At 57.2% G+C, this 22,848-nt stretch overlaps 1 protein-coding gene across 2 annotated transcripts; it reads right to left on the bottom strand.

Annotated features, from left to right (window-relative positions):
• Nucleotides 1-468: 468 nt before the first annotated feature.
• MYBPH (myosin binding protein H) lies at nt 469-11,432 on the bottom strand. Of its 2 annotated transcripts, none has more exons than XM_032133479.1 (11): nt 10,880-11,432; nt 10,518-10,652; nt 8,553-8,720; nt 6,076-6,164; nt 4,939-5,134; nt 4,465-4,604; nt 4,162-4,321; nt 3,267-3,403; nt 2,672-2,858; nt 1,004-1,045; nt 469-706 (listed from the first exon to the last, which is right to left on the bottom strand). In XM_032133479.1, exons 1-10 carry the CDS (start codon nt 11,199-11,201, stop codon nt 1,035-1,037), a joined length of 1,545 nt encoding a protein of 514 aa, XP_031989370.1. In that variant the 5' UTR covers nt 11,202-11,432; the 3' UTR covers nt 469-706; nt 1,004-1,034. The 2 variants fall into 2 exon arrangements, with proteins under 2 accessions (XP_031989370.1, XP_031989369.1); XM_032133478.1 differs by having other exon boundaries at nt 469-680.
• Between the last annotated feature and the right edge of the window lie 11,416 nt (nt 11,433-22,848).

Here is a 22,848-nt window from a genome sequence, read left to right as displayed (position 1 = left end):
CCTCTGGGCTCTGGTAACACCCAGTGTCTGCTCAAGGGATGACTCATCCTGCACATGAGCCACCAGCTCACAGGGACAAATCCCCTCCTCTCGACAGCGCATCAACATGTCCTGCAGCCACCGTGGGGAGGTGACAGCTCCTGGCTGGATCACTGCCTCACCGGTGTGGATAAAAAACTGTGCTTCAGTAAAGAAGCATTAAGATGCCACAGCACTGATGTGGCATTTCTTTTTCCCCAGCCAGAATAATGCCCCTGCTCCAGAAGGAAATCTTTCCGCATTCTCCTTCTCCTTGTTGGGCTCCTTCTGGTTCAGTAATGTGTGCTTCGTAAAGCTGGTCCTTCCTTACCAAGCTCAAGACCCATCTCCTCCACCCTCAGTTGGGTGGGATCCTACATGACCCCACAGCAGCCCTGGCAGCTCTCCACCTCCCCCCACCCAAGCCAACCCCACAAAAAGCAGGACAGAGGGGTTTGGTGGCTTCTATTAGGACCGAAGCCCCTCAGGTGGGTTTGTTTTATTGTCACAGCTAATGACAGGTTCAGAGAGGGCCATGCCATGGCAGGCTGAGGTGCAGCCCCCAAAGCACTGCCAGGGAGGGGCAGCCCAGCAGGCAGCAGAGACCATGGCCAGGGGCATCAGCACCTGCCCCACCACTGCCCAGCAGCTGCAGGATCCACCTGGGAAAAGGAATGAGATCCGAGTCCTGCGAGGGCACCAAGAGAGCCCTGGTCAGGGATGAGGGGGAAACATGTCCCTGCCACGGCTCTAACGCAGGACAAACCCAGCCACATCTACAGCCCTCCCTCCACCTCACCAGGGGACAGGTTTCCCTCAGGTTCACCATCCCACCCCACCCATGCATCTCCAGCCATGGGACAAGGAAGACCCGAGCTGGGACTCCATCAGCAGGTGACAAAGGCTAATCCAGGACACTCAGCCCACTCCAGCCCCCTGAAGTGATCCACCCTCCCTCCATCCTGGTGCCTCAGCCCAGACCTACCTTGCTCTTTGTCTTGTCCTCCGATCTGTCCTCACTTGGGCACTGCAGGAGAGCACAGAAGACAAAAGCCCCCTGAACTCCCCTTGTCTTACTCCCCTTTTGACTCCCAAAAGTGCCTGTGTGCTCACCCCAACGTGCACCTGCACGCCCCATCCCTGCACACACCTGCTCCAAGCAATCCCACACACCACCATCACTGCCTGCTCCAGCCAGGTCTGGGAGACTCCCAGGTGCTCTGTGTCCCCAGCACAATGCCCAGCTCATCCTCCTTGGCCAACCGGGCTGAGCCCCCAGCGTGGGCAGCAGGGAAGGGGAATTCTGCACCTCTGCCCTGCTCAGGTAAGACCCCCCCTGCAGAGCTGCCTCCAGCCCTGGGTTCCAGCACGGGAAGGACCTGGAGCTGCTGCAGCGAGTCCAGAGGAGGCCACGGAGCTGCTCCAAGGGCTGGAGCCCCTCTGCTCTGGAACCAGGCTGGGAGAGCTGGGGGTGTTCACCTGGAGAAGAGGAGGCTCCAGGGAGAGCTCAGAGCCCCTTCCAGGGCCTAAAGGGTCTCCAGGAGAGCTGGAGAGGGACTGGGGACAAGGGATGGGGTGACGGGACAAGGGGGAATGGCTTCCCACTGCCAGGGGGCAGGGATAGATGGGATATTGGGAAGGAGGTTGGGGAGGCCCTGGCACAGGGTGCCCAGAGCAGCTGTGGCTGCCCCTGGATCCCTGGCAGTGCCCAAGGCCAGGCTGGATGGGGCTTGGAGCACCCTGGGCTAGTGGAAGGTGTCCCTGCCCATGGCAGGGGGTAGGAATGGGATGAGCTTTGAGGTCCCTTCCCACCCAGACCATTCCATTGTTCTGTGACTCTACCGAGCCCCTGCACGGCTGCACTGGGGATGGGCCTGTGGGGCTGCAGGAGCTGGGCTGGCTGGGTCAGCGCTCCTGGAGGGTCCAGCAGCAGCTCCCACAGAGCTGAGCACTCACCCCATGCCACATACCCTGTGCCACACCAACAGCCCTGGAGCTTCCACAGGGACTGAGGTGCTGGGACTGCCAGACTGGAACCCTGCCTGCATGGGAAGTGGGGCAGAGGGTGTCTGGGGGCAAGAGTGTGCTCAGAAGCCACGGGAGGGAAAATATAAGTGTTTAAGGACACGTGGCCGGCACAGGAACACGCAGAGGGTGTGCGGGCAGTGATCCTCCCATGGGCTGAGGAGGGGCCGTGTGGAGCAAGGCGGGGCAGGTCTGTGCAAGGGCTGCTCCAGATGCTCTGCTGAGGCAGGGAAATGTGAGCTGGGAAGTGCAGGCAGGATCCCGAGACATAAATCAGAGCAGCCCAGGTGCAGGGGAGGAGATTGACACACACCCCCCACGCCTGGGACAGGAGCGGGGGCAGCCAGCGCTGGGCCAGGCCTCCAGCAGCTCCTCTGGCTCTGCCATTTCTGGTTTCCTCTCCCTTTTTTTCCCCATGAATAAGGAAAGGTGATTTCAAGATGCTTCAAGACCATAAACCCAAGAAGCCCAAAGCTGCAGCTCCACAGGGCTGCCCAGTGTCCTCAGGCTCCCTCACAACCAAGATCAACACAAAACAGGGACAAAACAGAGCACCGGGAAAGTGGGACAAGGAAAAGACAGGGCAAGGCAAGGGCTCCTGCTCCTCCTTCCCCTCAGCCAATCTCACCTTTCACATCCAGTTTGCAGTCTACTGAGGCCTCCCCCAGGGGGTTCACAGCCTTGCAGGTGTAGACACCCCCATCGAAAGGGCCAGGTTTGCGGATTTCCAGCGAGCACACGCCCTGATCAATCAGCGCTATGTATTTGGGGTCTTCCCGGATCTCCATCTGATTTTTCAACCAGATGATTTTGGGCTGAAAGTTTAAAGCAGGGAGAGAAATGAGAAGTCTAACTGGCCCCAAAATGCAGCCACCTCTCTCTGTCTTTGCCTTGCCCTGCCTGAAGCTTGTGGCCATGGTGGGATTCACAGCCAGAAGTATTCTGAAGATCCAAATCTCCCACTTGTGAGCCCTAACCACTGCTCCACCCTTCCTCCCCCAGCACAGAGGAAACAAGACATGGCTTGATTTAAGACCAGTCTCCCATCTCCATGCAGAAACAGCCTGAATGTGCCCCAGTTTGACTCAGAGGGCAGCTCTTAACCTCAATCCAACCCTAATCCAACAGCACCGACCATCTCCCAGACACCTCCAGCTTCCTTGCAAAAAACCCCACTGATGTCCCCGGGCCAGGGTGGTGCTGCCCATGGAGGAAGCACTGACCTGGGGGAAGCCCCGGACGGAGCAGAAGAGGTGAGTGCTGTAGCCCCGCGTAGTCGTTCGGTCTGTCAGGGGCTGCGTGAACTTTGGAGGCTCCATCATGTCCCGCTGGGGGATCTTCTCTGGCTGGTAAGTGGTTTCTGAGGAAATAATGAATTCTAGCTGAGGCAGAGCTCAGGCTCCTGGGCTGACCAACACAGGGATTCAGCACAAAGTACCCAAAACCACTTCTGTTCCCTCACGTAATAGGCCAGATGTCACCTGGCCTGACCCAAGGACGTGGCCCTGAGCTCAGACAGCCCTGTTTCCTCATGCACTCATGCCATGGTAGTGCCCTGGTCCTGCAAGGAGAAGGGGGGATGCCAATCCCCAAACCCACTGTGACACATCCTGTGTGCAGCAGGTCAGACCCAGGCCAGGCACACTCTGGATCTCCCAGTCCATCCTCAAATCTCAGTGCACAGAAATAAGAGCTGGAGGGAATATCTGCATGTGGCAGAGACCTCAGGCCACTGTGTGCTACCAGGGGGAAGGATGGAATTAGATGCAAGGAGAGCAGGGCTGGCTGGAGATTTGGCCCTGAGCTGCAGGGCCAAAGCCAGGGCTGTTCTGACCCTTCCCAGCTCCTGCTTCCATCTCCTCCCAGGGATGTCCATGCCTTGGTTCCTCTCAGGGGGCTGAGCACGGCACAAGCTTTCCCCAAAGGAGAAATGAGGTGCAGAAGGGGGGTAGGGGACCTCTGGACCTTGGGGGTGCTCAGCCTCACCCCTGCTGGTCTTGTCCTGGGGACTGGCCCAGCAGCATCAGCACAACTCCGAGGAAGCCCCACTGGCCCACTGGTCAGGACCCCTCTTGGCCACCACCCTCCCCAGCCCCTCAGCCAGGGACGTGTCCCCACTTGTCTTCTCGATGCAGGCCACCCCAGAGGCGACGGCAGCGCTGTCGCTGAGCCCGCAGATGTTCTCGGAGAACACTCGGAAGGAGTAGGTGTTGCCGATGATGAGGTCGGAGATGGTGCAGCTGGTGCGGGTGCAGCGCTCCAGCACCGTGAACCATTTCTGGGAGGGAAAAAGGAGGAAAAAAGAGAGTAGTGAGAAAAGACAGGCTGTGACAAGGATGGAGAAGGTGTGGGGGGAGGCAGGGAGTGCAGCTGCCCCTCTCCCATCAGGGCATCCCCAGCAGCAGGAGTACCCAGGCTCACCCCACTCTTCTTGTCTGACTTCTGCACCCTGTAGCCCTTGATCTCAGAATTCCCGTTGTCCACAGGGGGAGTCCACTCCAGGGCCACATTAAAGCCCCACACATCCACCAGCTTCAGGTTCTGGGGAGGGCCGGGTGGCTCTGCAAACACAAACACCCTCAGGGTGACGTCCCAGTTTGCTCCACCCACATTCTGTACCTTGACCATCCCTTCACCTCGTTTTTCATCTCTTCTCACCCTGGTGCAGCACACAAGGGATGAGAAGCTGCGCGGGGCAAGGGCCGGCAGAAACTCTGCATCCCCAACCAGAGGGGTTCACCTGCATGATCCTGTTGAGGATCCCACTGGAACAGAGACTCCAGGGTCCCTTGCCTTGTTGCTGTCCCATCACATCCCGCCCAGAACAAGACCTACCCAGCTAAGGAGGAGAAATGAGCCCCAGAGTGACCCTGCAGGGTCCCATCCTCAGCTCACCAACCACCTGGATGTCCAGGGTAGCCTTGTCCTCGGCTCCGTTGATCTGCACGGTGAGCTCGTACTTGCCCGAGTCCCCGCGCTGGGCCTGGCGGATGTAGAAGATGGTGTCCCGAGCCGTGTTGCGGATGGTGATGCGGTTGGTGTCCAGAGGCTGCCCTTCCTTGGTCCAGCTCACCTCGGGCTGAGGCTTTCCCTGGAGCAAGAGGCAGGTCAGGAGCCACTCGGGCACGTGGTCCCAGCAGGTCCTGCTGGGAAGGATGGGTGGCAGAGCCAACCTGCTCTGGGCAGCAGCAGCCCGGGTGCCACCTCTCCCATCCAGCAGTCCCCGGGAAAGAAGCTGCAGCTGATTCCTGTCAGACTCACTGATGGGAAGCCCTCAGGCTCCAGGGGTGAGGCTGGAACATGCTGGCTCCCCAGGGTCCTCACGGAGCAAGCCCAGCTTTACTTGCCAGGGCAGAGCTGTGCTCTCATGGCCCAGGCGCTGAGCCCAAGATCCAGCTTAGCAGCAGGGCTTGAACTCAGCACACAGGGAAAGTTCATGCCTGGAGCACAGCCAGCACAGAGTCCCAACTGTCTGTGAGACATGGCATGGACAAGTCCCTCAGCTCAGGGGCCTCTCATGCCCCCTGCTTGGCCAACACATTTCAGAGCCAGCTGCCACAGTGGAGATGCTCTGGTGATGTCCCAGACAGGATGAGAGAGATCAGCTGAGGAGATGACCTCCAGCCTAACCCACCAGTGTCAGCACTTCTCCCCCATCACAGCCCTGAGGCTGCCCTGCTCCAAAGGCAGCTGGTCCCCTCAAGGAACCCCAGTGCTGTGCTGTGGGGTCCCAAGTGATGCGGCCAGATCCTGGCCAGGAGCATGAGCTGAACTGGACTTACTGGCTGAGACAGCAGCAACAGCCAGCCCATGCCCTGATGTGTTTGGGGTTGTCCCATTGCAGCATCATCAATAAAGATGTAGCAGGGGAAAAATGGGGTCTGGGCAGGAAAAGGAGAGACATTCCCACCCCATCACCTACCCTTGGCCCGCAAGACACAGGGACCAGGCCAAGTTGGACCCATGAGCTAACCTGCAGGAGCAACCTGGAGGGAAATGCCCAAGGGATTAAAGCCCAAATCACCCACCTACCTGGAAGGGGATCATGATGTTCACAGCATCCCCCACGTGCCTGATGTAAGTCTCCCGCAGGTGCCGAGGCATGCGGATCCTCGGGAGCTCTGGGGACCAGGAATTCACATTGTGAGACAAGGAACTCCCATTCCCCAGCTGGCTGACCCCCCTCGATACACACCCCTGCTTGGCCACCAAGAAAACCCACCCAAACACAGTCACCTTCTCCCTCTCATCTCCTGGACGGTGCTGCTCCCCTGCAGGGCTGTGCTAGCCTATCCCATCGCCTGTACCCCACAGTGATGCCCATGCCCGAGATCCCAGGTCACCAACCCGAAGGCAGCATTCTGATGGATCATTCACCCCCTGGAGCCCATAGAGACAACATGGGCTTAACCAGAAGAGCCACAGCACAACCTGTATGGTAACAAGGCAGGGAACAGCATCTCCCAGCTGGGAAATATCTCTCCCCCCAACTTTCCAGAGGCCCAGCTTCCAGCAAGGACAAGGCTGGACCTCCACCTTCCCTGTGCACTCCAGCCCACTGAGACACAAAGGAGGTGCCTGGTCACACCACAGCTGTGGAAACCCCAGGCTCATGACAAAGGCAAACGTCCCCAAGGGAGCATAACAAAGCCAAGCAAAAACCCTGCTGGAGAGTGCTCATGGAGCGTGTCCCCTTCCCCGGGCGAATGGAAGCCGTGTAGCTCTGCTGGCTCAGTGCCAGCCAGGGATCCCTCTGGAGCCCCTCATAAAGGAGCTGGGAGTCTGTGCCCGGGTTAAATGTGCACGAGCTTAACCCTGGGGAGGGGCCCGGCCAGAATAAACCGGGCCTGAGCCAAACAGCTGTGAGGGCTGGGGAGCACAGGGCCAGGCCCCTCTGACAGCTGAGACGGTCCCTGCTCTGCTCGTGCTGCGATTTCTGCAGGGATCCATCCCCCAGTGCTGCCACTTGGGCTCATCTGTCTCAGCAGGGCCGGGAAACCTGACCGCAGGGGAGGAATGGTAATTCAGGGGTGTTCTCCCCAGCTCCTCAGAGCTGAGGTCGGTGGCCCAGGTGACACGGTGCCATGGTGGGAAGGCTCTTTCCTGCCCTTGCTCCCTGCAAAGTGTGACTCCCATACTGATCCTTCATCTGGTTTCTCCTTGTCCCTCTCCACCTCCCAAGCCCACTCATCCCACCTGTTGTTAAGCTCTGTGCTGTCCAATTGCTGCTATTTAAAATCCCCTGGGGTGCTATAAATGAACTGGTGAGATGTACAAAATGCAGGCCTGGAGAAAATGTGAAGGCCCGGAGGCAACAGATGGGGAGGGGAGGGAAAGGGAAAGGGAAAGGGAAAGGGAAAGGGAAAGGGAAAGGGAAAGGGAAGGGGAAAGGGGAAGGGGAAGGGGAAAGGGAAGGGGAAGGGCAAGGGCAAGGGCAAGGGGATGGCAAGGGGAAGGGCAAGGGGAGGGGCAAGGGCAAGGGGAGGGCATGGGGAAGGGGAAGGGGAAGGAGAAGGGGAAGGGGAGGGAGGGGAAGGAGAAGGGGAAGGGGAGGGAGGGAAAGGGGAAGGAAGGAAAACCCAGTAGATCAAGTTGTGTGTGGGTCTCTCAGCTCTTTGGGTTTTACACCTGTACATGTGGCTGGGACAAAGCTCAGGCAGCAGGGATGGGGTGTGGGAAGCACGAGCTGTGCATTTGTCATCTCATGTCAGTCCCTCACACCCCAGTTTTCCCAGTTCTATGAGGTTTGGTGGGATGGTTTTGAGGTCAGAGGTGAACAGGCCCAGCCACTCCCCCTAAGCCACATCCACCTCCTCCAAGCACACTGAGAAGACCCTGCAAGACCCTTTCCACAGGCTGATATTCTCCAAGCCTTTTCCTATGAAAAGCTGGTGGTTCATGGAATAACTTTTGTTAGTATTACTATTTTTAAGCAGCTGAAAAATCTGATGTGTTGAATAACAGGAAAACTTGAGCATTAATAATTCCTTCTAAAGGCAAAATGAGTCTGTATTTGCTGTTTGCTGAGTGCAAGCTGGCCCTGCCCTCCTGCATCAGCCTCGGCAAATTGGCAGCACCCCGGGAGGAATGTGAGTCCTGCTAAGCATGGGAGCAACTCATTCATTAGCGAGTTCAGCATGATTAAAGTTCCCATGCTCCAGACAACCAGCTCTTGAATTCCCTGAGCTAAATAAACAAAGCTGTCCAATGTGTGCCGTGGCATATTTGGGATGTGACACGGCCAAGGGGAGGAGACAAGCTCAGGGGGAGGCGGATTCTGGATTCCTGCCATGAAACGGGAAAATGTGGCTCTGCCCTTTGGGTCCTTCACCCCCAAAGCTTCACCATCAGCAAGATTGGTGAGGTCAGGAAGCTTGTCCCGAGGGAATTTGACCCAGTCATTGAGAATAACATCTGTCAAAGGCTGGACTGGACCGTGAGAGGCTGCTCAGGCTGCAGGGATGGCCGGGGATTCCAGCCAGGAATTCTCCTTCAGGGGCAGTACTCACGGAGGATCTCCCTGATGAGCACTGGCTGCTCCAGAGCGGCCGGGACGCTGGCTCCGCTGGCACTGACAGCCACCACCCTCACATGGATCTTGTCCCCAGAGCTGAGGTTTGGGATTGTGTAGCGGGTGGAAAGAAAAGGCTCCTGGTTCACAGCTTTCCAGTCTGAACCTGCAACAGACGCAGCACAGCATTCTGGATGTGCCATGGACAGACTGACACACCCCGAGCAGCAGGATCACGGCCCGGGGGGGAGACCCAGAGGCAAAGAACCTCTTCCTCAGAAAGGTGGAATGATTTTTGGGGCATCAGCAGAAAAAGGGACCTTGGAGGGGAGGTTGGCCCCCCTGCCAAGGAGTGTGGGGTATGAAGTGCTGGCAGAAGCTCAGCATTGGCGCGTGAGGACATTTGCAAGCAAGAAAAGGCATGGGGCCAGCGAACACGTCCCTGCTGACCAGGTGCATTTCTGAAAGGAAAGATCCTTGGAGCTCCCTGCCAGCCCCTCTGCTCCTCTCACTGCCCCAGGACAACACCGGGACTCACCATGGCCCCCACAAACTCCTCCACACTGGGCAAGGTCTGCTCAGGACCTGCCCCCAGCTGGATGGACCTCTCCAAATGTTCTTCCTGCTTGGAAGGGTTGTCTCAAACTCAACCCAGAGCCCAGCCCTCCCCCAGCCCCAGCTAACATGGCCTTGCCGTGTGCCAAACCTCTCAAGGTGTTTCTCACTCAGAAAATAAACTGCCCTGGTCCCCCAAGGACTGGGTGTCCCGTGTGGGCAGTGAGAGTGACCCACATGTGCCAGGGTGTGCCAAGCCCCCATGTGCACCTTCAGAACAAGATTTTCCTGTCAATGCCATTGGAGCAGCCAAATCCCATCAGATCCTCTTTCCCTTCACCACTGGCATTGCTCAAATCAGCCCTCACTCAAATCTCACCATATTTTAGCCAACCAGAGTCTTGTACCAGCCCAAATACAGCAGTCCCATGGCCCCTAGATGATGACTGAGGGACCGGAGTTCTCCCATACTCCAGTAGACCCAAAACAAGCCAGGAGAGCATCCAGACTGAGCCCTTTGGGTGGCTGTCAGACAGATCCCTCCAGGAATGGATGCATCCTTCCTTGCCCCATGCAAGGCCCTCCTCACGCATCCCACCCACTTGTGGTAACCTCTCCCCCCCAGCCCAGCGATGGAAGCCTCCCACAGCCAGGAATGTGTCCATCCTGTGTGCCACAAGCTAAACAGCTGAGGGTCAAGTTCCCTGAGGCCACCTGCGTCTCCCAAACCACTCCAGCCCAGCCTCCTCTTGCGGATCCCCCCAGCCACACAGACCCTTCACTCTCACCCCAAAGCCCAGCAGGGCTTCAAGAGAGTGCCCAAAACATGAATCTTATCCACCCACTCCATTCCACCACCCAACAATGCAACTGGAGAGCCATGGACAATTGCTGGACAATTGCTGCCACCTCCCAGCCCACCTCCATCCACCACAGCCACCCTCTTTCCAAACACCATCAAGTTGGCTGACACACGCTCAGGACCCTTTCCTTCCTCATCCTCCGTATCCGCATTCCTTCTATGCTTCATTTTGGGCAAACATGGGAGAATTGAGTTTTTCCTCCTGTTTTCTTGGATTACCATCCCAGTCCCAGGTCTCTGCAGATCTGGAGGTCATCAGAGACCATGCCCAGAAGGTGTGTTGGTCTCTGCTCCACACTCGAGCTGGACACAGCAGTGACACTAAGCCTGCTCCAAGCCCCTGCTAAAGACATCACTGCTGTCTGAAGCCAATGGGATGCCCTGTTTCTCCATGGATAAGAAATAACCATTCTAAATGGATCCATTTGGGCAAAGAAAGGGAATTGTTGCTGGAGGAAATGCTCTGCTGCGTTCCACCCAGCTCCATCCCACCCCACAACCGCACACATCTCTCCATGCTTGACAGACAGGAAAGACCAAACCTACTTCCATCTTTGCAGATCTCCACCACGTATCCATCCAGGCCTGCCCGGCCCGTCTGCTCTGGGGCTTTCCAGGTCAGCGTGAATGAGTTTTCACTCACTTCTTCCACGGCCAAAGACAAGGGGCAGCTGGGCGGCTCTGTAACAAACCCGCAGTGGTGAGGGCAGGGCTCAAGTACCAGGGCTCTTGGAGGGCAATTTCTCAGCTTCCAGGTCTGTCTTCAGTCCACCCATCCTCCTAATCCCCAGCCCTATCCCACTGCAAAAATATCCTTGATGACTTCATCCCTCTGCCCCTTCTCCCCTGCACATGCCCCCTCCAAGCCTTGCTTATCTCTCCTCCCCACTCCAGAGCTCCCCACTCACCTTCCTTTGGTTTCTCTGGTTTAGGCTCGGGGGCTGGGGCTGGGGGCTCAGCTGGGGGAGCTGGGGAACCTTCTGCAGGTGCTGGAGTCGCTTCTGCTCCAGCTTCTGTGGGGAGGGGAGTGGCTTCGTCTGTGGGGGCTGGGGGCTGCTCAGGGGCTGGGGGCTCTTCAGCAGCTGGGGCTGCTTCTTCCTTTGGGGCTGCTGCTTCCTTCGGGGCTGCTGCTTCCTTCGGGGCTGCTTCTCCCTTCGGGGCTGGCGCTGCCTTTTTCTTGGCCGCTGCCGGAGCCGGTTTTTTGGCTGGAGGTGCAGTTTTGCCGGTCATCGCTGCAAAGCCTGGGGGCTGGGGAAGGGGATGTTCTGAGGTCTCTGCTCCGGGGTCTCTGCTCTGCTTTGGGGTTCCTGCTCCAGACAAAAGATCTCTCCTCTGGATCTGGGGTCTGGACTCCGAGGTTGGGGTCCCTGCTCAGGACCAGGTGTCTCCACCCTGGACCGATGGTCTCTGCTCCGGGACGGCTGTGCTGGGAGGGGGGAACTAGGTCACTGAGCCAGAACAGGAGCTGGGTGACTTTTATAGGCTTTGGCTGGCACTTGTCACCTCCCTGCAAACCAATCTGCCTGTGCAGGCGGGACTGCCAGGAATAGCCACCCGGGACCTGCACATTCAGCAGCCCCCGCTGCCCCCTCCTATGGGATGGCAGACATGGGCCCGGCCCCCCAGCGGCCCCCCTGGCCTCACCCAGGACTGGGCAGGCGAGGGCCAGGTCACCTTTCTTTGGGGACATGGCTCCTGTCCCCAGCACCCCTCTGGCTAAGGGCTTCCCCACCCCCACTGCCACCTCCTCAGCCACCCGCTGCCTCCCAGCCCCAACAGACTCTCCCTGGACCCCTCATCCCCCTTGCCTTCCTTAGCCCCTGCATTGACACCAGACCCCCTCGCCCCAGCCCTCCCTGTTACTCCTGCATGGACCCCCCAACCCACCCACTCCCCCCCATGTCCTCCCACAGTCCCTGTGACCCCAGACCCCTCTGCTCCCTCTGTCCTTCCCCAGCTCATCCTCAATCCCACAATTGCTGAGATTGGACAACAACCTCTGGGCTCATCTGGACCAACCCAGCTGCCCATAGCCCTGAGCCACATTTCCGGAGAAGACAAATCACTCACCAGCCCCATGCCGTGTTCTCCAGCCTCTGCTCTGCCCAATCAACCATCCTTGTCCATAGAGACTGGTCACCCCAGAACTCATGACCAGCCACCCTACTGCAACCCCCAAACTCAGATTCACCCCAAATCCCCCCAGTAACCCAGGAAAGCCCCATTAATCCTATGGGTCATAAACCACTCACCCCCTGCTTGCTCCTGTTCCCTTACTTGCCCTCATGCTGTGCATGAGACACCACTAAAAATGTCTCTGTATCCTTAACCTTCCTGCAATTTGGGTTGAGAGAGAGTTTTCTCCATTCCCTAGCTAATTCCCAGTCTCCAGGGGTGCTGCTACGGAGCAGCCAAGCAAGCCTGGCTCTCCTGGCTGCTGGTCCACAGGCTCGCAGTTCTGTGGTCCCCAGGAAACCCCTCCAGACATGGATATCAGGGTCAAGAGGCATCTCTGAGACAGCCAGAGCATGAGGCACATTCTCTGCCGGGGCTAGATGATCCCAGCTTTGCTAACAGGGGGCTGGTTTTCCAGGCGGGGGGAGCTGTGGTCACCCAGGAATGGGAGGGAGACAAGAAAGAGCAAAGCCCCATCGGCCAGGCTGGTCCTTAAAGGGATGGTGACATCCCAAAAAAGAGCCTGAGGGGTGCACCCCAGCTGGAGCAGCACAACCCTCCTGCTCCAGGAGGGATATTTGTTCTCTCCTGGTTATTTGGCAGCAGGACAAAGCCAGGGTACCCTGAGATGATGTTGGTGCTTCAGGGAGGGTCTGTTTGCCCCAAACTATGTGATAACCTGGATGTTCCTTGATTATTTCCCCAGTGAGGACAAATATGACTAATAAAAGTTCCACCTTCCCCAAAATGCCCTTGGAATGCCTGAGGGATGAGGTCCTTGAGGCAGGAGAGGGTGATGTGGGGCACACAGGCATTTCTGCTGCCTGCATGGACGGGTACTGGCAGTTCCTTTCCTGCCCAGAGCATCTTGGAGTGGCTCAGACTTGTCATGAACCAGAAAATTCCCTGCCGGTGCTCTGGTCAGAGAGAGGACAAGTGCTGCTGCCCAGCACGGCGAGGAAGGGCTGCAGAGGATCATCTGTCTGTCCTGCTCCAGCTCTCTTTGGCTCCCGGGGGCAGAACTGGAGAAGCTCTGGTTTCTCCATCCCTTGGCCCACTGGGATTTCATCCTGCCTCAAATGACCTTGGCCCCTCCTTGACTCATCCGCTTGACCCCTCCACATGGCCTGTGCCTTGATGACTCTTTCCATCAGCTCACAGGTGGCCAGTTCCAGACTCCCACAAACATCTGCTCAGGCATCTTCCCTGTGTCTTTCTCAATCACGTTGTCTAATCTGAACCAAAAACCACTTCATTGCAAAAAAGTGGGCTTGTTTTGATTACATGTTAAGAGAAGCAATCTAAAGAGCTCAGAAAGAAAAATAAATCAATACCAAAACTCCAGTTCATAGGGAAATGAGCCCTCAGATTTCTCTCTGATTTCAATTTGGGGGAGTGCAGCTGAAAATTAAACACTTTCCGCAGGAAAATAAAGAACATCAATGCAATAATTTCACCTGAAGTTCTCAATTTGAAAGAAACTTGGGTCTGTCAACCTGCTCCGTGACGTTTGGATGCTTTTGCTCTGTTGAGTCAGGGGGTGACTAATAGTTTATGAGCAAATGAATCAACATGGTTTATCACCCACTCTTATCTGGGCCACGTTACTAGAGCTTATTGGCATCTTGTTTATTCACACGCTGGGCAAACACTGGGTGTTGAGCAAAGCCCAGCAGGGAAACACTGAGGAGCTGCTGCTGTCGATGGCAAAGGCACCACGGGAGGTTGTCCCAGTTCCACGTCAAAGGGCTTTCCACGGGCTCCAGACACCGGAGTCGACATTTCCTTACCCACCACGAAGGCTTCACTTGTGGATTCACAACGGGGCCGGGAAACTGCTGCCAGGAGCTGATTTCAGTACCCAGGACAGGAGTGGGCTGTCCCAGCCCCCAGTTTTGGGTGAGGGAGCTCAAATCAGTCTGGTGATGGAAATGAAGATCACACGGAGGGGGCTGTTCCTGCAGGCAGCTGCGAGGGTTGAATATTAAAAATTTAGTGATAATTTAAATATCAGCACATTTTTGCCTGAAACTACAAGTATATCAGGATTCAGCTGAAATACAGGTTATCCAAGTTTTCCAGTGAGAAAAGATCTCTTCCTACAAAAAGCTGGTACTTTTATAAATTGGTTTTGACCCACATTTCCAGCCCACTGAGTCACTGATACATTTCCTTACTTATTTTCCAGGTGAGTACAGGTCTAAATAAGGGAAGCATGATTTATTCCCGAAAGGAATCCTCCTCATGACACTGTTATTCCAACTCCCCCTGACGACCCAGCACAGTGCTGGATCATTTTCCAGCTGTATTTATTTGACAGGATCTCATTGCAAAGAGGTAAATTCCTTCCCCCAAAACATCAGATCGGCCCATGCACCCAGACCCGCAGTTCAGGAGAGCAGAGATGTGCCAGGTGGGATGGGGGAAGCCTCGGTAACGCCTTCCCCACCACAACAGCTGATGTGACGGTGCGGGGAGATGGAAAATGCCTCTGACAGCTGGGCCAAATCCTGTAGGCTTCCAGAGATTAGGACCATCCCCTAAACAGCGCTCCAGGATTAGACAGGAGGTGGTGAGACCTTCCCACTTGTGCATCGTAAAGCAAAGTGGAGATGCCAAAGGCCTGGAATAAACAAGGAACTTGTGTCATCCAGGTGGGAAGGGCTCCCTGAAGCTGCCACATCCTTTGTGCTCATCTCCTCTTATCCCTGTCCCTGTGAACATCTCTGGAGGTCGTGGTGGGCTCTTTGCACCCCAGCAAGACTGTGAAAGCAGCAGGTGGATGTCACACCAGGGCCACCGCAGGCTCTGGGCATGGCATCATCTGGTCCTTGGCACAGCCATGGGCTTGGTCAGGGCAGAGGACAGAGCTCCAGGGGACCACCATGGGTGTCAACAAGGAGAGCCACCCACAGCCTGTGTCAGGGAGAGGAAGGGAACACCCAGGAGTGACAGGGTCCCCATTGCCGTCCCCAGCGGGATAAATTCAAAGTCACCCAATAGGACAGAGAAGGAAACATCCCCACCTCCCTTCGGCCACATCCAGCCCTGCAGACATCGTGTGGACTGCGAGTCCATGGGAGACGTCACAGAAGGCCAGAAAAATGCCCAAACCCCCTGAATTTCAGCAGAAAGGAGGTGCCCAAGCTCCTTCAGGGGGGCTATTGCTGGTGGTTACTGGAGCTGATTCCTGTGTGGGTCTGTGCCCTCCCTTTAGCTGCTGCTCCTGCCCTTGCCTGTCCCCTTTCCAGGGTTAACTCAGATCTCCAGAAAACCAGGGAGCTCATCTGGGAAGCACACAGTGGTTAACCACAAACGCCAGCAGGGCTGCAGCCTGGGGGGCTCAGTGCCCTGCCTCCCACCTCCCACCTCCCACCTGCCGCCTCCCACCTCCCTGCTCCTGGCTCCGGCTCCGGCTCCCAGCAGCATTTCCAGCCTCGCCGTCACCGCGATATTCGCAGAGTACTGAGTCAAGCAGCCGGGGCAGGCGGCAGGTGGGCTGGGACCAGGCGAGGTTTCCATTCGTCTGTCACACGCAAGTGGACTCTTACTTCATCCCGAAGCAATGACTGCAGGCAGGGGCTCTAGGGCTGAGCTGGGACATGGCTCCAGTTCCCCTCCCAGAGCCCCCCAGGAAAGGGCCTGTCCAGGTGTCACCCTGGGCCAGGAATTTTAAGCAAGTATTGCTTTAAAATATCCTTGTCTGGTCTAGAAAACACAACCAGATAAAAAGACATCAACAGGAGCATCTCTGAGGTGCTGAGGGGCATCTCTTGCCTGATGGGCATCCCTTGGTGGGCACTGCTAGAGGGCTTTAACAGCCACAGGCTCCAGCGTTGTCCGTGTCGCTGGGTGCACCCCAGCTCACCCCAGCAGCACTCAGCAGCACCAGTTTGATTTACTGACTCTCCAGTAACCCCTTCTTCATGGAAAGAGTTGTCCAGCCCTGGCACAAGCTGCCCAGGGCAGGGGTGAAGTCCCCAGCCCTGGAAGGATTTGGCAGCTGGGGACATGGGTTAGTGGTGGCCTTGGCAGTGTTGGGTTAAGGGTTGGACTCAATGATCTTAAGGGTCTTTTCCAACCTAATTGATTGTCTAATTCCATGATAAGTAGGGGTTCACCCACCTCCAGGTCCCCCAACATCAGCTCATGGAGCAGCAGGGTGGGCACCCAGACCTGCACCCTCCCTGCTGGGATCAGGAGCTGCCAGATGCAGGCAGGGGATGCAAACACCCAGAACCAACTTTCGGGCTGTTACTTTGGGACCATAATGGAATCATTCTCCTGCAAGATGGATGGATAGAAAATGAGGAAAACCCATGCAAAGATGTCCTGATTTTGCCTCGTGACTGGCTGGGAGCTGAGCCAGGAAGCTCCGTGTTCCCTCCAGCCTGCGACAGCACTGCAGTTAAAAAACCACCACAGAGAGGCATCAGCTGCTGCCCACAGCCAAAACGGTTTCCCCAAGGCCATCTGTGAGGCCACCACAATCACAGTCCCAGCACGAGAGGACAGCTCAGCCTGAGCAGGAACTGCAGGGCAGGAGCTCCAGGGCAGTGCCTGCAGCAGCTGCAGCCAGGGCCAGCTCAGCCTGAGCATGCCCGGCCAGCAGGAACCCTCAGACGCCTTGGCACCACAGCTGCCGTGTGCCCAGCAGCAATGCCAGTCCTGGGGCACTGCTCTGCCCCGGGTGGGTTTTTTCCAGCCCTGCCCTACTTCTGCAGCTGCCAGCAGGAGCTCACCTAGGACGGAGAGCCCGCAGGGACAGGGCTGTGCCAGCCCCGCTCTCCTCAGCCTGCCCCGAGTCACCTCTACCGAGGCTTGGGGACGGCAGCTGGAGACGCCAATAAGGCTCTGTCACCACCTGCCCTGGCTGGCCCTGCTCTGTAGCGGGGAGAGGCTGCAATTAGCAGCTCAGGTTTTCTTCTTCATTAAAACCAGGAGCTCAGGAAGGCCCAAATTTTTACAAAGCCCCTTTGCTGGTTAATTCTGAACATTTGCACCCAGGGGCCACAGCCAAACCAGCTGCTTCTGTCTCCTGAGCAAGGAGCTGGGAGGCTCTGCAGGAGAAGGGGGAGGGAACAGCTCAGCCCCAGGCTCCACCAGCTCCAAGGGTGAATTTTGCTATGGATTAGGACCAGCAGGGAACTCAGGGTTTGCTCTGCACAAGGACAGGCAGCACTTCTCAGAGCCTGCTTTGCTCATGTCCTCACCTGCAGTCCCAGGCAGGACCAGGCACTGCCAGACCCCAGGAGGGTGTCCAGCCCTGCCCTAAGGACTTTGAGGGACTGAAACCCCTGCCAGGGCGCACCATGACATCGCCCAGTAACAGCCCAGGGTTAGACACTCCCGCTCTCATTTGACCTTCAGCATGCCCTTCATCAGGTCCCCGGACCTCCATCAAGGACTTAAGGCCACCTCAAGTGTCTTCAAGGCCATTGCTCCTACCCAGTCCCTCCTGTAGGACCAGCACTGGTGTTTCCACTTCCCCTCCCAGCTCTTCCCATATTTTCTCATGTCCAACACCTCCTTTCCTTGCCTTAAATGCTTTCACTGGCACCCTCACCTGCCTCCATTCCTTGTGCTCTCCCCATCCCCTCCTCCCCCCTGCTCCCAGTCCCTGCAGGACTCTGCCAAGCTCCGTCCTGGAGCAGCCCTGTTCAGCTGAGAGCAGGCAGGACCAGCAGGATGTCCTGCAGCCAGACCCACCCCAGCCCCGGGGACACTGGTGGCACTGAGACCAGCCGTGTTTCAGATGGGGCAGTGATATCCCAAGGAAGTCCTTGAGGCCAGTGTGGTGGTGGCCACAAGGGCTGTCTGCACCTTGCCATGTCCAGGGGGTTTGGGAAGGGCTGTCCCTTCCCAGGATTCTCAGAAGCAAACGGGATCTGCTCCCTTGATGGGAGCATGTCCCGGGCCCATCCCACAACCCTCTCTAACCCAAACACCTTTATTTGAGAACTTCCCTACTCTGTCCCCCTCTCTGGAGAGTTTGCTGGGTCGGAGGGGCTATGAGAGGGGTTGGAACATCCCCAAAACCCAGTGACTTCCTCCAAGTCCCAGTAAACTGGGAATACAGACCAGTTTGGGTTGTCCAACAGGGCCCAGCTGCATCCTTTCCCTGCTGCCACCAGGGAGCATCATGGGGACATTCAATCTGGCTGTCCCCATGCCGGGGCTGGCCGAAACCCTCCAGACAGTGAAATCCTCCCAGCCAAGCTTTGGGAATGCCTGGTCCTTGGAGCTCCTGGTGTCCCCAGAGGCAGCTGGGCCCAGCCCTGTTCGAGGTGCAGGGGCTTGAGTGCCGTGGTCAGGGCACCCAGGAGCTGCTCCCTGCCCTGTCCCTGTTCAGCACAGCGTGACAGCCCCGTGCCATCCCTGGGGGAAGCATTTCCCCAAAACACCTCCAGAGCAGCTGGGCCAAGACGTGGTGCTCAGAGAACAAATGGGGGCTGATCGGTTGATCCAATAAAAGCAGCCGTGGAAGATGCTCCAATCTCATCCTCCTTGTCCATGTGCAAGTCAATGCCAAAGGGACACTTGGATAATTGGAGGGAAAGGCCAAAACCTTCAGCTGGACATGACCAAGGAAACTGAGAGCCAGGGGTGAGGCTGGAGGTGGCTTTGGCTCTTACCCATCTCCTGGGGGTTAGGAGGTGGGGGAGACCCCAAGGGGTCCAGAGACAAGAGGAAGAGATGGGGGGGTCTTCTGCCTCCCAAGTGCTGACTCCTCAGAAGGAGGAGAAATTCTCAGTCACACAAAATCTGAGCGCAGCCCTGGGAGAAGGGCTTGGGGTGTTGGTGCTCAATGTGCCCCAGCTGTGTGCGCTGGGCCTCAGAAACCCCCCGAGCCCTCAGCTGAGCCCCCAGCGTGGGCAGCAGGGGAAGGGGAATTCTGCCCCTGTGCCCCGCTCAGCTGAGCCCCCACCTGCAGAGCTGCCTCCAGCCCTGGGTTCCAGCACGGGAAGGACCTGGAGCTGCTGCAGCGAGTCCAGGGGAGGCCACGGAGCTGCTCCGAGGGCTCTGGAGCCCCTCTGCCCTGGAGCCAGGCTGGGAGAGCTGGGGGTGTTCACCTGGAGAAGAGGAGGCTCCAGGGAGAGCTCAGAGCCCCTTCCAGGGCCTAAAGAGGCTCCAAGAGAGCTGGAGAGGGACTGGGGACAAGGGATGGAGAGACAGGACACAGGCAATGGCTTCCCAGTGCCACAGGGCAGGGATGGATGGGATATTGGGAAGGAATTCCTCCCTGTGAGAGTGGGGAGGCCCTGGCACAGGGTGCCCAGAGCAGCTGTGGCTGCCCCTGGATCCCTGGAAGTGTCCAAGGCCAGGCTGGATGGGGCTTGGAGCAGCCTGGGATAGTGGAAGGTGTCCCTGTCCATGGCAGGGGGTGGAAGAGGATGAGATTTGAGGTCCCTTCCATCCCAAACCATTCTGGGATTCCATGGCACAGCGAGCTGGGTGCAGGGACCCGCCCTTTGCTCTGTGACACGGCCAACTCGCCGAGGGAACCCATCCCTTCTGCAGGCTGGAAATGCCCCGGGATCCCACGGGGCAGTGGTGGCCAGAGGCGTCATTCCTGCCCAGCACCTGTAAAGCCCTCAGGATCCCTTGGGGTGCTCAAACGTTGCAGGAATGCCAAGCGACATGCAGGGCTGTTGCCTGCCCTGGCTGGCACTGAAGGTGAGAAGCTGATTTATTTTCAGGACCTGCAAAGCCCTAGGGAGGTGGACACGGCCAGGCTGGGCACCAGGGATGGCTCTTTTCTGTCCCTGGCACTGTGACTTCACAGTAAAGCGTTGGGACTCTCCAAAAGTTCACATCTTCCCGCAAGCCAGGCCGTGACCCAGTCCCACCCCAGTGCCTGCACAAGGGAAAACACCCTTTAGGCTGTTTGTGACCCTGGCTAGGTCTTCTTGTGGGGTGGTTCTTTTACACCCCAGCACGGCAACCAGGAGAGAGGGGGGGGACAAGGAGGGAGCTGCCAGGGCCAGTTATCTGATCCCAGCAGCCCCAGTGTAAACTTAGAATGGCCTTTTGGAAAGAACTTGCTGTGGCAAAACACGCAGTAAATCAGTGCTCTGAGTGCCAACAATATTTCGAGATTAGCAAATCTTAAAGCTCACTTTGGGGTCGTGGGTGGGAGCCCTGCCAGTGTAACTGGGGGGGGTCTTCCTCACCTCGCACCCTCCAGCTCCCAGGGATTGCACCAAGCTGCAAATCCTTGCTTTTCGAAGGAGATGGGACAAGGTGCAGGGTCACCAGTGGGTGTGGGGTCCTGCAGCCCACTCCTGTGGATTCTCACCCCGTGCTCCTGAGAAGCAGAACTGACCCTCTGATTTCTGTGCCTTTTCCTTTCTGGACTACCTTGGAAAATCCCCGGTTTCCTCCCATTTTTTATCAAGTAACAAACCCGGCTCCCACCAGTTGCCCTGGCCCTTTCTAGCATCATCCTGTGATCCCTGGGACAAGTCACCGTGACCTCCAGCACCATCACCCCACCCCTCCCTCCCCAGTGTCCCCAGTGTCCCCAGTGTCCCCAGCACCCCAGCACTGGGCTTTCCACTGGGCTTCAGGGTGAGAATGCCCAGGACTTAAAAGCCACCCAGGAGGTGGGACCCCAGTGCTTCCAGACATGTCACAAGTTTTCCTTGCTCAGCTGAGGGCTCATTCAACCTGTGAGACAAAGAGAAGGGAGAAGCCCTTGGAAGTGAGCTGGAAAAGGGGCATCAGATACCCGGGAGCCCCAGACAGGTGCATCCCAATGGAAAATCACCACAGGCTCTGCATCCTGCAGGAGACTGACCCCTGAAACACCTTCCCAAGGGCAAAACATCCTGGAAATGGCATTTTAACCCAGGATAAATCCCTGGGTCATCACAGGAGGCCTTAGGGAAGATCCCAGGCTACACCTGAGAGTTCTGTGGCTTGACCCTTTCCAGGCGATTTGTAGTTTGGATGCAGCTGTGTTGAGAATGGAGGAAACCACTTCATCCAGAGCAGTATTCCATCAAGGATCTGGAGGAATGTGGGACTGAAACCCCGATTGCTGCTGCTCTTACATCCGTGCTGTTTGAGTGAACACCCTGAATTATTCCAAGCTTAGACCTCCTGTCACTGAGTTCTCAAAAAGGTTTGTGTTGGCCACAGAAGGTCACTCCTGTCTGTGTCAGGGAGAGCAGGAAATGTTGCTTGTTGGAAGGACACTGTCAGTGTAGCTGAGCTCCTGCTCCTTGTGGAACTACTACAAAATAAAAAGCTGCCAAGGTCAGGTGCAGCAGCAGCACAGGCTGATATTCAAAATAATGCTCCTGCTTATTGGCATTGTGGGATGGCTCCCACCTGTGGTGCTGCATGGACCTGACCTCAGAGTGCAGGGAAAAGAATTCAGCAAAACCAGCACGGAGCTGTGTCAGGGGAGGGTCAGGCTGGAGATCAGGGAAAGGTTCTTCCCCCAGAGGGTGCTGGGCACTGCCCAGGCTCCCCAGGGAATGAATGGGCACAGCCCCGAGGCTGCCAGAGCTCCAGGAGTGTTTGGACAGTGCTGCCAGGGATGCCCAGGGTGGGGTTGTTGGGGTGTCTGTGCAGGGCTGGAAGTTGGACTGGATGATCCCTGAGAGTGTCTCCCAGCTCAGGGGTTCCTGTGATTCTGTGATCTGTGGTTGCCCAAATGCCAACAGCAATGCCAGCCCAGCTGGGAGCCTGTAAGCTGAGATGTCCCCTGGCCAGAAAACAGCCTCGTAGCACTTGCCCTGCACTGTACTTGCAAAGGGGCTGCAGCCCAGCATGAACCCTCCCTGTCCACCCAGCACTGCCCAGGCCCCTCTCCCCAACACCACGTTCATGAAATCCCAAATGTGGATTGAAATTCTTGGGGTTAAAACCATGAGGTACAAGGAAAAGTGGCTAGATTGTCTTTGTTTTCCAGTCCCTGGGAGCTTTGTAGCCTCCTCTACAACCACCATGCAAAAATTGGGCCCTAAATCTTTTTCCGTGTAAAAACGGGCAAATTTTGGGTGTGTGACTTTGACATGGGGGTCTCTGCACCCCAGCAATGGAACAAGGAGGCCTTTGGGGGGATAAGGGATGTGCTTGGTGTACCATGAGGGATGACATCTTTTTTCCTTGCCCGATCTGGGTCTGCTTTGCTCCTGGTCATGGCTCAGGGTGTCCCAGCTGAGGCCCCAGCAGGTCACTCTGCACCCACAGGGAAAGAGGAGCCGGCAGAGGATGTTCCATGGCACCCGTTCTGCAGTGCTGGGAGGGACCACGGAGCACGGAAGAGGGCAGAGAGCCAAGCATCAACGGCAGGAACGGTGCAAACACCGTGTGCTGAACCCACACATCCTCGGCCCGAGCACGAATCTCCCGAGAGCCAGAAAACCGAAGGGAAAAGTCCGTCCAGTGGAGGTCCCCTCTCCCGGAGAGATTTCTTTGCTCTAATGCCGCCATCCAGTGGGAGAAACTCCCTGACTTGGGAAAGGCTGGGAAAGAGGGCGTTGGGGTCCCCACCATCCTCGGGCTGCCCTCGGTGGCCTCCCTGCCGGGGCTGCTGCGACTGCACTCCATCCTCCGTTTCCAAGCCGCGATCCAGCCTGGAGGCGACGGGCAAAGCAGAAACGGCTCACGCGGCCCCCGAGCTCCTCCGGCACCCGGAGAGGGGATGGGGAAGGAGGGAAGAAGCGCCGGGGTCAGGCGAGGGCTGCAA

Source organism: Corvus moneduloides, chromosome 24 (genome assembly GCF_009650955.1).
Source record: "Corvus moneduloides isolate bCorMon1 chromosome 24, bCorMon1.pri, whole genome shotgun sequence".
NCBI lineage: Eukaryota > Metazoa > Chordata > Aves > Passeriformes > Corvidae > Corvus > Corvus moneduloides.
Note: the sequence above shows the minus strand (reverse complement) of the source record. Positions and strands in the feature narration are given on the sequence as shown.